Source organism: Manis javanica, chromosome 2 (assembly GCF_040802235.1).
Source record: "Manis javanica isolate MJ-LG chromosome 2, MJ_LKY, whole genome shotgun sequence".
Lineage (NCBI taxonomy): Eukaryota > Metazoa > Chordata > Mammalia > Pholidota > Manidae > Manis > Manis javanica.
The window spans coordinates 105,676,692-105,691,809 of NC_133157.1; the positions used below are offsets into that span (position 1 = coordinate 105,676,692).

Consider the following 15,118-nt stretch of genomic DNA (forward strand, 5'->3'; position numbering starts at 1 on the left):
AGCATCTTTGTACTCCAAATGCTGATATAATGTCACAGATTATTTTAACTAATTCAGCCTCTGCTCATAGATCTATCCTACCTTTCCAGCAGCAAAATGTCATAGACTTATTGTAGAAGTATAACCAGTTCCTCATTATCCTTGCTAATAAGTCAATTGAGACTATCAGGGTTGGCTTTGCATTCTGATTAATACCATGATTATACATTTTAGCAGGGGGTTAACTCTGTGATGTCTTCAGTTCTTACAAAACACATTCTTTCTCTTTCTCAAACTCACATTATGCACATACATAAATGGGCTTAATCTGAAAAAGGAGAGACAAAATACAGGCATTACCCGGATGTCCTCTGGATCTAGGCTGTGCTCGCTCCAGGCTGAATTGATGCTGCTGTTCAGGTAGGATCCAGATCGGCCCATGTCTAGCTCATCTTCATATGCTTCTGCAGCAATGTCATCTCGTGGGTTATTGCTTGAATGTGAAAACTGCAAAAGATATTCAATATGAGCTGGAGACATTAATCCACTATAAGACATTATAAAGGCTCTAATGCTAATATCATTTCTTCAGCTTAGATGAATTCAATCACTGGACTCTTCATTAAAGATCTGCTGCTATATTTGTGTTTTGCTTCCCATGTTGCACATTAAAGGTCATAGTGAGGCAATATCAACACTTGGTTCCCTCTTTGACTCCTGATCCTTGGATTTTCTCCAGACCTCCAGTGTTAACTTACATTACTCCAAATGATATTTGCATTGTGGAAAGGAATATAAGTAGAAAAATCCAAAGAAATGTTCTTTAAGAGTAGCGAGTTAGACCCATCGGCAGCTGGATGGGACTGTTTTTTGAGCAGTGGGGTCTGTCTTGTGTGGTCATTTCGCTGCACAATGGGGAGGCTGCATTTCATCTGTGGACACAATTAGCTCTGATCACAGGAATGTGACTTTCAGTCTACTACACAGAGCTTCCAAAAAGTGACTTTCAAGACTCAGGGTACAGGAGGTCTGAATTCTAGCCTCATTTGAAGGTGGGTTGACAGCTCTTACCAGGGAAGCTCTCTGTAGCACAGTACCCTCTTAGCCCAAAGAGATTGGGTTAAATGGTATCTAAGTTTAAATTCAAAGATTCATGGAAATTACAGAATTTTTGCTCATGCTCATTATTTTCAAGTTTCTCCTTCATCACATTTTGACATATTTTCATTATTTTTCATGTGGTCTGTGGTGCTTTTCAGTTCTGTGTACTCTTGCAATCTCTATTCTCCTTCAAATGGAGAAGTGAGGGAGGAGTGGATTGGGTGAGTGATAGGGACTAGGCAGGATCAACACTACCCAGCCCCATTTTACATAATATATGTAACATGTGACTGTCCTTTGAAAACTGAGAGAAGAGTTTAGAGAAACCAGGTCTCTTCTCTGAGCTTGTCATCAGGTCAAACATTGCTTAAAAAAATTAATGGATCACTCTCTGATGATATGGACATATTTAATGTTAACATTTGTTAAAATACTCAGGTAGGCGGGTGACATAAATATAACATATGTGAAACAGCAATTCTCTGTTTACATGGCAGTGGATGTTTTATAATTGGGACTGGCTGAGAAACCACAGATCCCTCCTTCGCTCTTCTGCTTATATTCGTGGTTCCCACATGTGTCATGAACCGAAGGCTGTAAAGATGAATAAAACAGAGCCCCTGTCCTCCACAATCTCACAAGCTGCTAGTTCAGCTACCTGGGGGTTGGTGGGGGTTGTTTATAAGAATGGACTTATTTTTCTTGAGCAAAGTTTTAGTGATGATGATGAGTTTAAGAAACATTTATTTACATATTGTCCACTTCCTGCTCTACTATTTTTCCTCAGTGCTCATCTCTATGTAAAATACTATTTTAAATGTTTATCTTATTTATCTTTTCTGTTTTCCCCTCCTCCTCTCCAGAATATAAATACCATGAAAGCACAGATTTTTATCTGTTCATTATTATTTTAGTGTAAGAGTATATAGCAGAGTATATAGTTCTGTAAGTATGTATAGAACAGTGCTTAGCCCCTCAATAATTTTTTAAATTATCTGTTATTGAGATATAATTGACATATCATAAAATTCTGAATTTTAAATTATACAATTCAGTGCTCTTTGGAATATTAACTAGTTTGTGCACCCACTGCCACTACCTAATTCCAGAATATTTTCATCACCCTAAAAAGAAACCTTGACCCCATTAAGCAGTCACTTCTATCTTCCCTTTTCCCCAGCTAGTGGCAACCACTAAACTACTTCCTGTCTCTAGAGAGTTGTCTCTTCTGGACATTTCACATAAATGTAATCATACAGTAAGGGGCCTTTTGTGTCTGGCTTCTTTACTTAGCAGAGCATTTTCAAGGTCTGTACATGTTGTGGTATGTACAGTGAGTGCTTCATTCTTTTTTATTCATGACCAGTATTCCACTGTATGGATGTACCACCTTTTGTTTATGCATTTATTGGCTGACGGACATTTTGGCTGTTTCCACTTTTTGGCTATTATTAAACAGTGCTATGAACATTCATCTACAAATTTCTGTATGAACACGTTTTTGACTCTCTTTGGAACAATAAAAATTTATTGAATGAGTAAATAGTCTGAGGATACATCCATTTAAAAAGAGGGTAATCATATTATGCAAAATATAAAAATGGGTAAGACAAATTGTAGTAACAGACCATGCCACGAAAACTGTGCCTATTTGGTGTAATTCAAGTAAGGCATTTTGCTCAGTTTGTAATTGTTTGGTCTTTTCAATCAGGCTGAATTTTTATTTTTTGGTTAATTGCGAGAGGACATAAGCCTGGAATGAAAGACAAGAAATCACATTCTTGTTTCAGCCATGCCAGTGTCATATTGTGTGACACTGATAGAGATATATGATGTTCTAATATTTTGTTTTTCTATGTGTAAAAGAGACAAATGATGATAATGTTTTAGTGAAAAACTCGTATAATGTTTTTTCCCCAAAACTCTGATTTCATTTTATTTTGTTCCAAGTGGCCTATTGCTATCATGTCAGAGAGGAGGAAAGTGAAACTCAGAAAGAAGGAAAGTCTTATTTTAAAATGGCTAGTTTGGGTAGAGTACGTATTCAGAACTCCCATATTCTGAGTCCTGGTCCATTTTCCCTCACTTTCTCATGTTGCCCAAATGAGTCTTTGTCAGAATTCATCATTATTAAGCAAGATTGTTCTATATACAATCTTACAATTATGTATTTGTATTTACTTAAAAATTCTCTGACTGTTTAAAACATAATACTTCCCTGAATATGAATCCAAACAAGAAACCGGAGGATTCTTAGAACAGGGTAACCTCTTTAAAAATGATCTTGAGGTTACAGCCACAATGAAAGTCACCTTGAAACCATAATAAATGGATATTAATGTATTTGGAAAAGGACTGAAACAGAGGAGGGGTTTTGTGCAAATTAAGGCACTTTGTGAGATGTTTAATAAATTATGTGAGATGTTTAATAAATCCTGAAAGAAAAGAGACACCTACTTTCCTAAGGAGGGGGCTTTAAAAACATTTTAGAGTGTCAAGCAAATCTTTACACCTCCCTTTGCTTATATTACCAGATATTTTTAAAAGGAGAAACAAGTTCATGAGCACTTAAAATAACTGTTGTGCAGGAGGAAGGCAATGTTAGCGGAATACCTTTGGAATTAAAAGCAACCCAATGGTGACTGTCACAGTCAAATGAGTATGTGCAAAATATAGCATCAACATCCAATCAGACTGAAGTCTTGAAGCAAGAACAAATCTGAAATGAGAATTCACCAGATTAGCAATCCAACAAGATCTCTGCTTAAAACACTAGGATACTGGAAACTCTTTCCTTCAATGTATTAAAAAAAAGCAAGCAAGTAAGAAATTACATTGTTGTTTCTATAGCACCTGTTTTCATCACAGCAGATTAAGGGTCTAAGTAATCCTAATCAGATGCATAAGACACGAACTCTTTACTATTTACTATTTTAAATTATCAACAGTGAGAAAGACAGCATATCCACCCAAAATGTGCTAAACATTTCCTTGGATTTTTATTTTGTATGTTAGTTGAATGTGGAAAGCAAAAGCGATATACACATGTGAATTTACCAGAAGAGTAGGGTTACAAATTGATGGCTTATGGCAAATTTCTGTCATAAAATACATCCAAGTAACCCTTGATTCTAGTAGTCTTTACTTACAAATATTAATTAGAATTAAGAAAAAAAAGAGTGTGTAATTACCTGTCCTTGTGAATGTTCCCAGAAGTTTAAATGATAAACAATGTCATGGATAAAATGAATTTACTAATGATTTGTGAAATCCATTTTTTAAAATAAAAATTTTACTTGTCATAAAGTTAAAATAATTTAAAATGTTAATTTAAAAAATCTTATCTTACTGAAGAATTTATAAAGTTTTGTTTCATGGCCCTGCAGGAAATATATAGGGAAAATTCAGTTTTAATATTTACTTTGGTCATTTTGGAATTTTTTCACAAATCAATAGGCACATGCACAAACTAAAATTCATGTTTTAAGGACTTTCCCATATGCAGAAATTTTTATTAAGGTCATTTTGCAATCATAGCCTTCTTTTAAATTTTTTTCCACCCATTGTTTACCCATGAAAGCTAAATATGAGATCTTACTGCTTTTGGAGTTAGAGAATTAGTGTTTTGTTTCAATGGTATGCATCATCAAATATGAAAAGCTAACATCCTAAGAAAATGCTCATGAAATAATCATAAAACAATGTATATGAATTTAAATAATAGAAGAAATTCGTTTTACTCTGCATTATATCATATTCATAAGCTTACTAAGTAAATTAATATTATTAATATTTAATATAACATTCCCTCAAGGGGATTTGTTCTTCATTTCACCTCCATCCCTCCACCCTCCCAAAAATCAAGTTAAAAATGGAAGTTCAACAGTTATCCAAAATGGAGAGTTTACCCTGTGTCTGGAGACAAAAGAAAGTAGACGTATAACACACTGAAGTACAGAATGCTCAGGATAGTTCACATATTCCTAAAAAGGATTTTCTGGATTAATATCTTCTCTACCTTCTTTGTGAGGCAAGTACAAAGAACCTGGCTTGAATATGACTATTCACTTCATTCAGGGCTCTTTCACCTTTGACTAGTCTGTGTTGGTTCAGGTGAGATTGGTTTTAAGCTCTGAAATAGGATCACTGTACTCAGTAACAAGTTACAGCCTCTGAGGCATAGGAGCAATACAAAATGTGTCCTGGAAAATAATACAATCCCAACCTGCTGGGGCCACTGCCAGTGCTGGATCGGACACTTATATCAAAGGTGATGGATGTACAGTCTAAAAGGATCCTCATGTACTGGGAATTCCTACCTCAAATGCCAACACGAGTGAGCTTTAAACTAGCCTGACGATATCTAGAAGGAAGAATGGTTACACATTACTTTAAGTTAAAATGGTGAATCATCCCCCAAAATTATTTGAAATACTGACGTCAATTGTCCTTAAATGAATCAGCTTTTAATTACTGCCTGGTTTTTTAGGTTGCAGTTCTGACTAGGAGTATCTTAACAGAAACTGGGTTTTGCAATCCTTTTTAAAGCTTCATTTTTTTTAAAAAGAGTATTTCAACTTAAAAAAAAACAGGTCTACAAGTCAGGAGCATAGAAATATTTGGAAATTAAGGTTTAGAATAAAAGCAAACTTCAAAAAGTTCACACTTTCCAAAGGTTTGCTTTTTGCTTAGTACTAAAAGTAAGTAAAGGATTAGAACAGACTGGGCAGAATGCGTCCTTCATTATTTTCCCTTCTAGACTTAATCTTTTCAGTTTATTGTTGTTTAATCTATTTGGTAAGAATGAAAGTAAAATGTAAATAATCTGTAGTCATAGTTTTCAATTTATATATGTGTATATGTATATGCAAACATAATGTATATATTTTATTTTAAGCAGACAAGAAAGAAAATATATTCCCTGTTGATAGAGAATATCTTTGCTGATATTTAATACTTCTGCATTATTTAATATTATTTAATTCCAGGGAAAAATTACCAAGATGGGTACAGCTGATTACTGCTTTTTATTCTTGGATTTTACCAACATTGGAACCACAGCACATATGAATTCAGTTCACATGTACATAAGGAATTGTGTATACTTACTTCTCTAATTATTACTGCCTATTACCCTGTTCATACCCCCCAGAATCAGTGTTCTATAGATTTACTGTGTTAAACTATAGTTTCTTGGTCCTCTATGGCCATACAAATTAAATTTCCAAGAGGGGTTAGTATACACTGTGATTCTTTGAAGCCAATATGTCACAATCTGAGTCTGCTCTGTGTAGAAAGGTAAGTCAAAGTTGGAGCTTAAAATGTAGGGTTTCCCATTGAGGCTTGCTCAGGCCTGCCTAAGAAAATACTAAAGCTGACCAAGGCTGGTCACTCTGCTGTCACTGGAAATCCTCCCTGTTCAAAACTGATAGGAGACCCCACAACTGTTTGGAAGATAATTGATCTTGTGAGTATGCTGTGTCTACTCCACACCAAATCTGTTAGGTTCAACAGGAACAGTTCAATAAGAGCTTATGTCTACGTGAACCTGGCTAGTAGTCTGTGTGATTCTTTTGGCTGGGCTGATGCGCTGCTTGGGACTCTGCAGGAAAGACCCTACAAAGTAAAACTGCTATTATCAATGAATATTTAACATAACATATTTTATATCACCTTGGGCCAATATTAAGACAGTATTTTCTGAAGTGTGGCTACTATTATCAGATGTCAATTGAGCTGGGAGAATTTCATGGTCAGTTAAGTTTGGAGAATGAGATTAAATGAAGTTAAATAGGTTTCCTTACGGCAGGACTTGTCGGTGTGCTAGTTTGCACTGTGACATGCCTGAAAGTGGGCTATCAGATGCAATGTGTCATAAATAAACACATGTAAAAACATCCAGAAGTGATACACTATTATATTACCAGTGTTTATTCTTGGGGTGGTTGGATTAGGGATTTTACCTTTTCTTTATTATTTTAAGGTTTTTCTATAACAACCATCTATTGCCTTATTATTAAGAAAATTTTTAAAGTTCATTTAAAAATACTTTACCATGCCTACTTCTGAAAGGACTTGGGCCACTTGAGACTTCCAAATCCATTGAAAAAAAACATTTAATGATGAAAATTGAACAGAGTAAATCTCAAAGTAGAAATTGATTTAGGCAACTGCTTTGAACACATTTAATTTCTTGGATAATTAGGTTCTAAGAGATATAGCAGCTAATTGTAGGGCAAAAGTGGAAAACACTTTGCAGGACAGAGTCACATCCCAACACTAGAAGACATTGAAACTCATCTGTAATAAGCCTTCATGCTCATAACCCTATTTGGTTGGTTTGTTCATATAATATTAACTTAGAAATGTTTCTGGAGAAGCATGTTTGTTAGATCTAGAAACACGTGTTTTATTTTTTTGGAACAAACAACGAAAGTGCAATGGTTTGGGAGAACGTGATGGCCGTGGAGCTCTGGAGCCCACCACAATTTAGGTGAGGGCATTCTTTCCTTTGCTTATTTGTAATTTCATATTTCACTTCTCATCTTTCCTCCCTCTTCTCCTCTCATTTTCTCATTTCTCTCTTTTGAGAGGGGACAAGACAAAGCCAGGAGGCAAATTCCCTTGAATCCTGGCCCTTTGGTGGAGTTTCTAGGGTTGTCAGGTCATAAATCTTTTTCTTAATGAAAAGTTTAAAAAGTGTAGGTTATGCCTAAGGCCCAACTGCTCTCTGGCATCCTCTGTTCCTAGAAGTGCAAGGTAACATTTTATGATTATCAGCTAAAGTGAGAGATGATAAATATCCTCCCAGACTTCCACAAATCCACACCTTCATAGCCTGATTCCTACTATTAGCAAGCTCCTCATTTCATTGAGGGCAAAGGCAAATATCCAAAATTTGTGATCACATTCTTAATTGTCCTGGCTTTTAATATGTGTTGAGTAATTGAATGACATCTTTTGTTGCCTTTCAAATTATAGGATTCCTTTTTGTTGTTGTTCTCACTGAGGTTTTTGTTTCATTTTCAAATACAAGTCAGGTAAAAATTCTCAGAAGTTACATCACACATATTTCATTTTGTTCACTTATCATAAGCTACTTTCTTCCTTCTTCGTCTTCACTGACTATAGAGCTGTCTTGGAGATAAAAAAACAGAGGGCCAGGCCATGCGTTCTTCCCACAGAAGGTCACTGCTAAAATGCAAAACCGCCCTGCCCACAAATATCCACTCATCAGCTGGGAGTGCTTGTTTGGCTTTGAATTTAGCAGAATTCACACACATAAGTTGTTCAAGTATTAAGATTTTGAAATTCTGAGCCAGCATAATAAACATATGAAAACACATAATTTCTCTATATGTATTACTTTATGTGGTATAGAAGATTGCATACATCTTCAGAACAGAAAGTATTATGTGTCATAAACAATATCCAATGACACCTCCATCAGTGGTTTAATGTAACATGGTAATATTGAGTTAGCCTTCAAAATAAATTAAGGCAATAAATAAAACATCAGAAGGAACTAAGCATAGCAGAATTTAAAAAAAAGCACTGTGTTCACTTGTCATTTCTGTGACAAAGAAATTAGTTGACTTATAAAACACCATCCTTCCTAAATCTTCCCATTGTGCATCTTACCCAGTTTTTCTATTTAAGTTAAACTGTAATACACCAGAAAAATGAGACAGTTAAATACTCATGCTACAGATCACTTGCCTGATTGTATGGAATACAGCAGAGATAATGAGCTCATTGTGAACTGCAACCGCCATATAGCGTGGCTCGTGAAATGCTGATGGGACTGTCCGTACTGCATAGCAGAGATAAACACCCCACAAAAGGAATAAAAATTCAGCTGGGAGAAGAACACAATAAAACAATTTTACATTAGTTTTATAGGTGAAGAGAAAAGTAAAAATTAAGCTCTGTAATATTCATTTTATACCTATTATAGAAACATACATTCTTTAGTTAGAAATAGATAAATACAAAATGTCATTCACATATGAATACACATGCCATATACTTATTTAAAAATTTTATTAGCATATAAAAGATTTTTCAAAGGTATACTTTGTATTTTTTGGTTTACAATTTCTTTAAAACAGTGTTTGCTGTCTCAGATATTTTTTTTCCTTGCATACCTGGCCTTTTCCTAAAACAACTGTAAAATAATTTTGCGCACACTCAGCCTAAGTTTAAGATGTTCATAGAGCATGTGGGTCACAATAAAGTAATCAAGGCAACAAAAGGCTTATATGAAGCTCCTAGAAGTCTAAGCTTTGGTTGCATGGAGTCTTTTTCAATATGTAAGGATAACCATTGGCAGAAATGTGAGAAAATAGGTTGCTAAACATTCAGTAGCCTTTTGTATAAATGAACCATAATTTCTTTTTTTTCTTTATTTTGGTATCATTAATCTACAATTACATGAGGAACATTATGTTTACTAGACTCCCCCTATCACCAAGTCGCCCACCCCCACAATCCCCATTACAGTCACTGTCCATGAGTATTGTAAGATGCTGTAGAATCACTACTTGTCTTCTCTGTGCTGCACAGCTCTCCCTATGCCCCAGCCCCCACACTATACATGCTAATCATAATGCTCCTTCTCTTTCCTACCCCACCTTATCCCTCCCTTTCCATCCATCCTCCCCAGTCCCTTTCCCTTTGGTAACTGTTAGTCCATTCTTGGGTTCTGTGATTCTGCTGCTGTTTTGTTCTTTCAGTTTTTTCTTTGTTCTTATACTCCACATATGAGTGAAATCATTTGGTACTTGTCTTTCTCCACCTGGCTTATTTCACTGAGCATAATACCCTCTAGCTCCATCCATGTTGTTGCAAATGGTAGGATTTGTTTTCTTCTTATGGCTGAATAATATTCCATTGTGTATATGTACCACATCTTTATCCACTTATCTACTGATGGACACTTAGGTTGCTTCCATTTCTTGGCTATTATAAACAGTGCTGCGATAAACATAGGGGTGCATATGTCTTTTTCAAACTGGGCTGCTGCATTCTTAGGGTAAATTTCTAGAAGTGGAATTCCTGAGTCAAATGGTATTTCTATTTTGAACTTTTTGAGGAACCTCCATACTGCTTTCCACAATGGTTGAACTAGTTTACATTCCCACCAGCAGTGTACTAGGGTTCCCCTTTCTCCACAACCTCGCCAACATTTGTTGTTGTTTATCTTTTGAATGGTGGCTACCCTTACAGGTGTGAGGTGGTATCTCATTGTGGTTTTAATTTGCATTTCTCTGATGACTAGCGATGTGGAGCATCTTTTCATGTGTCTGTTGGCCATCTGAATTTCATCTTTGGAGAACTGTCTGTTCAGCTCCTCTGCCCATTTTTTAATTGGATTTTTTGCCTATTGTTTGTTGAGGTGCGTGAGTTCTTTATATATTTTGGATGTCAACCCTTCATAGGATGTGTCATTTATGAATATATTCTCCCGTACTGTAGTATGCCTTTTTATTCTCTTGGTGGTGCCCTTTGCTGTACAGAAGCTTTTCAGCTTGATATAGTCCCACTTGTTCATTTTTGCTTTTCTTTCCCTTGCCCAGGGAGATAAATTCATGAAGAAGTCACTCATGTTTATGTCCAAGAGATTTTTGCCTATGTTTTTTTCTAAGAGTTTTATGGTTTCATGACTTATATTCAGGCCTTTGATCCATTTTGAATTTACTTTTGTTTATGGGGTTAGACAGTGATCCAGTTTCATTCTCTTACATGTAGCTCTCCAGTTTTGCCAACACCAGCTGTTGAAGAGGCTCTCATTTTCCCATTGTATGTCCACGGCTCCTTTATCATATATTAATTGGCCATATATGTTTGGGTTAATGTTTGGAGTCTCTATTCTGTTCCATTGGTCTGTGGCTCTGTTCTCCTGCCAGTACCAAATTGTCTTGATTACTGTGGCTTTGTAGTAGAGCTTGAAGTTGGGAAGCAAGGTGCCCCCTGCTTTATTCTTCCTTCTCAGGATTGCTTTGGCTATTCGGGGTCTTTTGTGGTTCCATATGAATTTTAAAACTATTTGTTCCAGTTTGTTGAAGAATGTTGTTGGTATTTTGACAGGCATTGCATTGAATCTGTAGATTGCTTTTGGCAGGATGGCCATTTTGACAATATTAATTATTCCTAGCCAAGAGCATGGAATGAATTTCCATTTGTTAGTGTCATCTTTAATTTCTCTTAAGAGTGTCTTGTAGTTTTCAGGGTATAGGTCTTTCACTTCCTTGGTTATGTTTATTCCTAGGTATTTCATTCTTTTTGATGCAATTGTGAATGTAATTGTTTTCCTGATTTCTCTTTCTGCTAGTTCATTGTCAGTGTATAGAAATGCAACAGATTTCTGTGTATTAATTTTGTATCCTGCAACTTTGCTGAATTCAGATATTAGTTGTAATAGTTTTGGAATGGAGTCTTTAGGTTTTTTTTATGTACCATATCATGTCATCTGCAAATAGTGACAGTTTGACTTCCTCTTTACCAATATGGATGCTTTTTATTTCTGTTTTGCATGATTTCCGTGGCTAGGACCTCCAGTAGTATGTTGAATAACGGTGGGGAGAGTGGGCATCCCTGTGTTGTTTCTGATCTTAGAGGAAAAGCTTTCAGCTTCTCGCTGTTAAGTATGATGTTTGCTGTGAGTTTGTCATACATGGCCTTTATTATGTTAAAGTACTTGCCCTCTATACCCATTTTGTTGAGAGCTTTTATCATGAATGGATGTTGGATTTTGTCAAATGATTTTTGAGCCTCTATGGAAATGATCATGTGGTTTCTGTCCTTCTTTTTGTTCATGTTGTAGATGGTGTTGATGGATTTGTGAATGTTGTACCATCCTTGCATCCCTGAGATGAATCCCACTTGGTCATGGTGTATGATTCCCTTGATGTATTTTTAAATTCAGTTTAGTAATATTTTGTTGAGTATTTTTGCATCTATGTTCATCTGGGATATTGATCTGTAATTTTCTTTTTTGGTGGGGTCTTTGCCTGGTTTTGGTGTTAGAGTGATGCTGGCTTCATAGAATGAGTTTGGAAGTATTCCCTCCTCTTCTATTTTTTGGAAAAATTTAAGGACAATGGGTATTATGTCTTCTCTATATGTCTGATAAAATTCAGTGGTGAATCCACCTGCACCAGGGGTTTTGTTCTTGGGTGGTTTTTTGATTACCGATTCAATTTCTTTGCTGGTAATTGGTTTGTTTAGATTTTCTGTTTCTTCCTTGGTCAGTCTTGGAAGGTTGTATTTTTCTAGGAAGCTGTCCATTTCTTCTAGATTTTCCAGCTTGTTAGCATATAGATTTTCATAGTATTCTCTAATAATTTTTTGTATTTCTGTGGGGTCCATTGTGACTTTTCCTTTCTCATTTCTGATTCTGTTGATGTGTGTAGATTCTCTTTTTCTCTTAATAAGTCTGGCTATGGGCTTATCTATTTTGTTTATTTTTTCAAAGAACCAGCTCTTGGTTTCGTTGATTATTTTCTATTGTTTTATTCTTCTCAATTTTATTTATTTCTTCTCTGATCTTTATTATTTCTCTCCTTCTGCTGACTTTGGGCCTCATTTGTTCTTCTTTTTCCAGTTTCAATAATTGTGACTTTAGACTATTCATCTGGGATTGTTCTTTCTTCTTTAAATAGGCCTGGATTGCTATATACTTTCCCCTTAGAACAGCCTTCTCTGTGTCCCACCAAAGTTGGGGCTTTATGCTGTCATTTTCCTTTGTCTCCATATATTGCTTGATCTCTGTTTTAATTTGGTCTTGATACATTGATTATTTAAAAGCATGTTGTTAAGCCTCCATGTGTTTGTGAGCCTTTTTGTTTTCTTTGTACAGTTTATTTCTAGTTTTATGCCTTTGTGGTCTGAGAAGTTGGTTGGTAGAATTTCAATCTTTTGGAATTTACTGAGGCTCTTTTTGTGGCCTAGTATGTGGTCTACTCTGGAAAATGTTCCATGTGCACTTGAGAGGAATGTGTATCCTGTTGCTTTTGGGTGTAGAGTTCTGTAGATATCTGTTAAGTCCATCTGTTCTAGTGTGTTGTTCAGTGCCTCTGTGTCCTTACTTATTTTCTGTCTGGTGGATCTGTCCTTTGGAGTGAGTGGTGTGTTGATGTCTCCTAGAACGAATGCACTGCATTCTATTTCCTCCTTTAATTCTGTTAGTATTTGTTTCACATATGTTGGTGCTCCTGTATTGGGTGCACATATATTTATAATGGTTATATCCTCTTGTTGGACTAACCCCTTTATCATTATGTAATGTCCTTCTTTATCTCTGGTTACTTTCTTGGTTTTGAAGTCTGTTTTGTCTGATACAAGTACTGCAACACCTGCTTTTTTCTCCCTATTGTTTGCATGAAATATCTTTTTCCATCCCTTCACTTTTAGTCTGTGTCTGTCTTTGGGTTTGAGGTGAGTCTCTTGTATAAGCAGCATATAGATGGGTCTTGCTTTTTTATTCATTCTGTTACTCTGTGGCTTTTGATTAGTGCATTCAGTCCATTTACATTTAGGATGATTATTGAAAGATATGTACTTATTGCCATTGCAGGCTTTAGATTCCTGGTTACCAAAGGTTCAAGGGTAGCTTCTTCACTATATAACCATGTAAGTTAGCTCTCTTATTAAGCTGTTATAAACACAGTGTGATGATTCTTTGTTCTCACCTTTCTTATTCCTCCTCCTCCATTCTTTATATGTTAGGTGATTTATTCTGTACTCTTTTGTGTTTCCTTTGACTGTTTTTGTGAGTAGTTGATTTTATTTTTTGCCTTTAGTTAGTATTTGGTTGGTCTTCTTTCTTTGCTGTGATTTTATTTTCTCTGGTGAAATCTCTTTAGTCTCAGGAGTGCTTCTATCTAGAGCAGTCCCTTTAAAATATCCTGTAGAGGTGGTTTGTGGGAGGCAAATTCCCTCAATTTTTGCTTGTCTGGGAATTGTTTATTCCCTCCTTCATATTTAAATGATAGTCATGCTGGATAGTGTATTCTTGGTTCAAGGCCCTTCTGTTTCATTGCATTAAATATATCATGCCATTCTCTTCTGGCCTGTAAGGTTTCTGTTGAGAAGTCTGATGATAGCCTGATGGGTTTTCCTTTGTAGGTGACCTTTCTTCTCTCTCTCGCTGCTTTTAATGCTCTGTCCTTGTCTTTGATCTTTGCCATTTTAATTATTATTTGTCTTGGTGTTGTCCTCCTTGGGTTCCTTGTGTTGGGAGTTCTGTGGGCCTCCATGGTCTGAGAGACTATTTCCTCCCCCAGTTTGGGGAAGTTTTCAGCAATTATTTCTTCAAAGACACTTTCTATACCTTTCTCTCTTCTTTTTCTGGTACCCCTATAATGAGAATATTGTTCATTTTGGATTGGTCACACAGTTCTCTTAATATTCTTTCATTCATGGAGATCCTTTTATCTCTCTCTGCCTCAGCTTCTCAGTGTTCCTGTTCTCTCATTTCTTTTCCATTAATGGCCTCTTGCACCTCATCCAGTCTGCTCTTAAGTCCTTCCAGAGATTGTTTTATTTCTGTATTCTCCCTCCCTACTTGCTCCTTTAGCTCTTGCATATTTCTCTGCAGGTTCATCAGCATGGTTATGACCTTTATTTTGAAATCTTTTTCAGGAAGATTGGTTAAATCTATCTCCCCAGGTCCTGTCTCAGGGTTTGTCAGGGAAATTCTGGACTGGACCAAATTCTTCTACCATTTCACAGAGATAGAGGTAGTTGTAGGCAGGTAGTACATGTGTCAGCTGGGAGAACAATGTCCTTTCTTGTTTGCTGGGTGCCTTGGCCTTCTCTGCTGCCTGTGTGAGTCACCTACACTCCTGGAGCAGCCTCTGGATTAATCTCCTAAGCTGCCATGGGCAGGGTCACCATTAGGGTAGCCCAGAGCCCTGCAGGGAGTGGCAGTCATGTCGGGTGTGCTCTTGTGTGAGAGTGGCGCCCCTTTGCACCTTGACCCGGTTTCTTCTACCTGTGCCGGGGAGCTGCTCACTGGTGGCAGCCTTTGGGTCTG

General features: G+C 36.4%; 1 protein-coding gene across 1 annotated transcript in view; it reads right to left on the reverse strand.

Annotated features, from left to right (window-relative positions):
• Nucleotides 1–15,118, reverse strand: part of GPR158 (G protein-coupled receptor 158) — a 375,355-nt gene that overhangs the window by 13,205 nt on the left and 347,032 nt on the right. The window contains exons 8-10 of the mRNA XM_037006036.2: nucleotides 8,800–8,938; nucleotides 3,694–3,799; nucleotides 340–486 (exon numbers count right to left, since the gene is read on the reverse strand). Coding sequence (XP_036861931.2) covers nucleotides 340–486; nucleotides 3,694–3,799; nucleotides 8,800–8,938 — 392 coding nt within the window. The remainder of the gene's footprint in view (nucleotides 1–339; nucleotides 487–3,693; nucleotides 3,800–8,799; nucleotides 8,939–15,118) is intronic.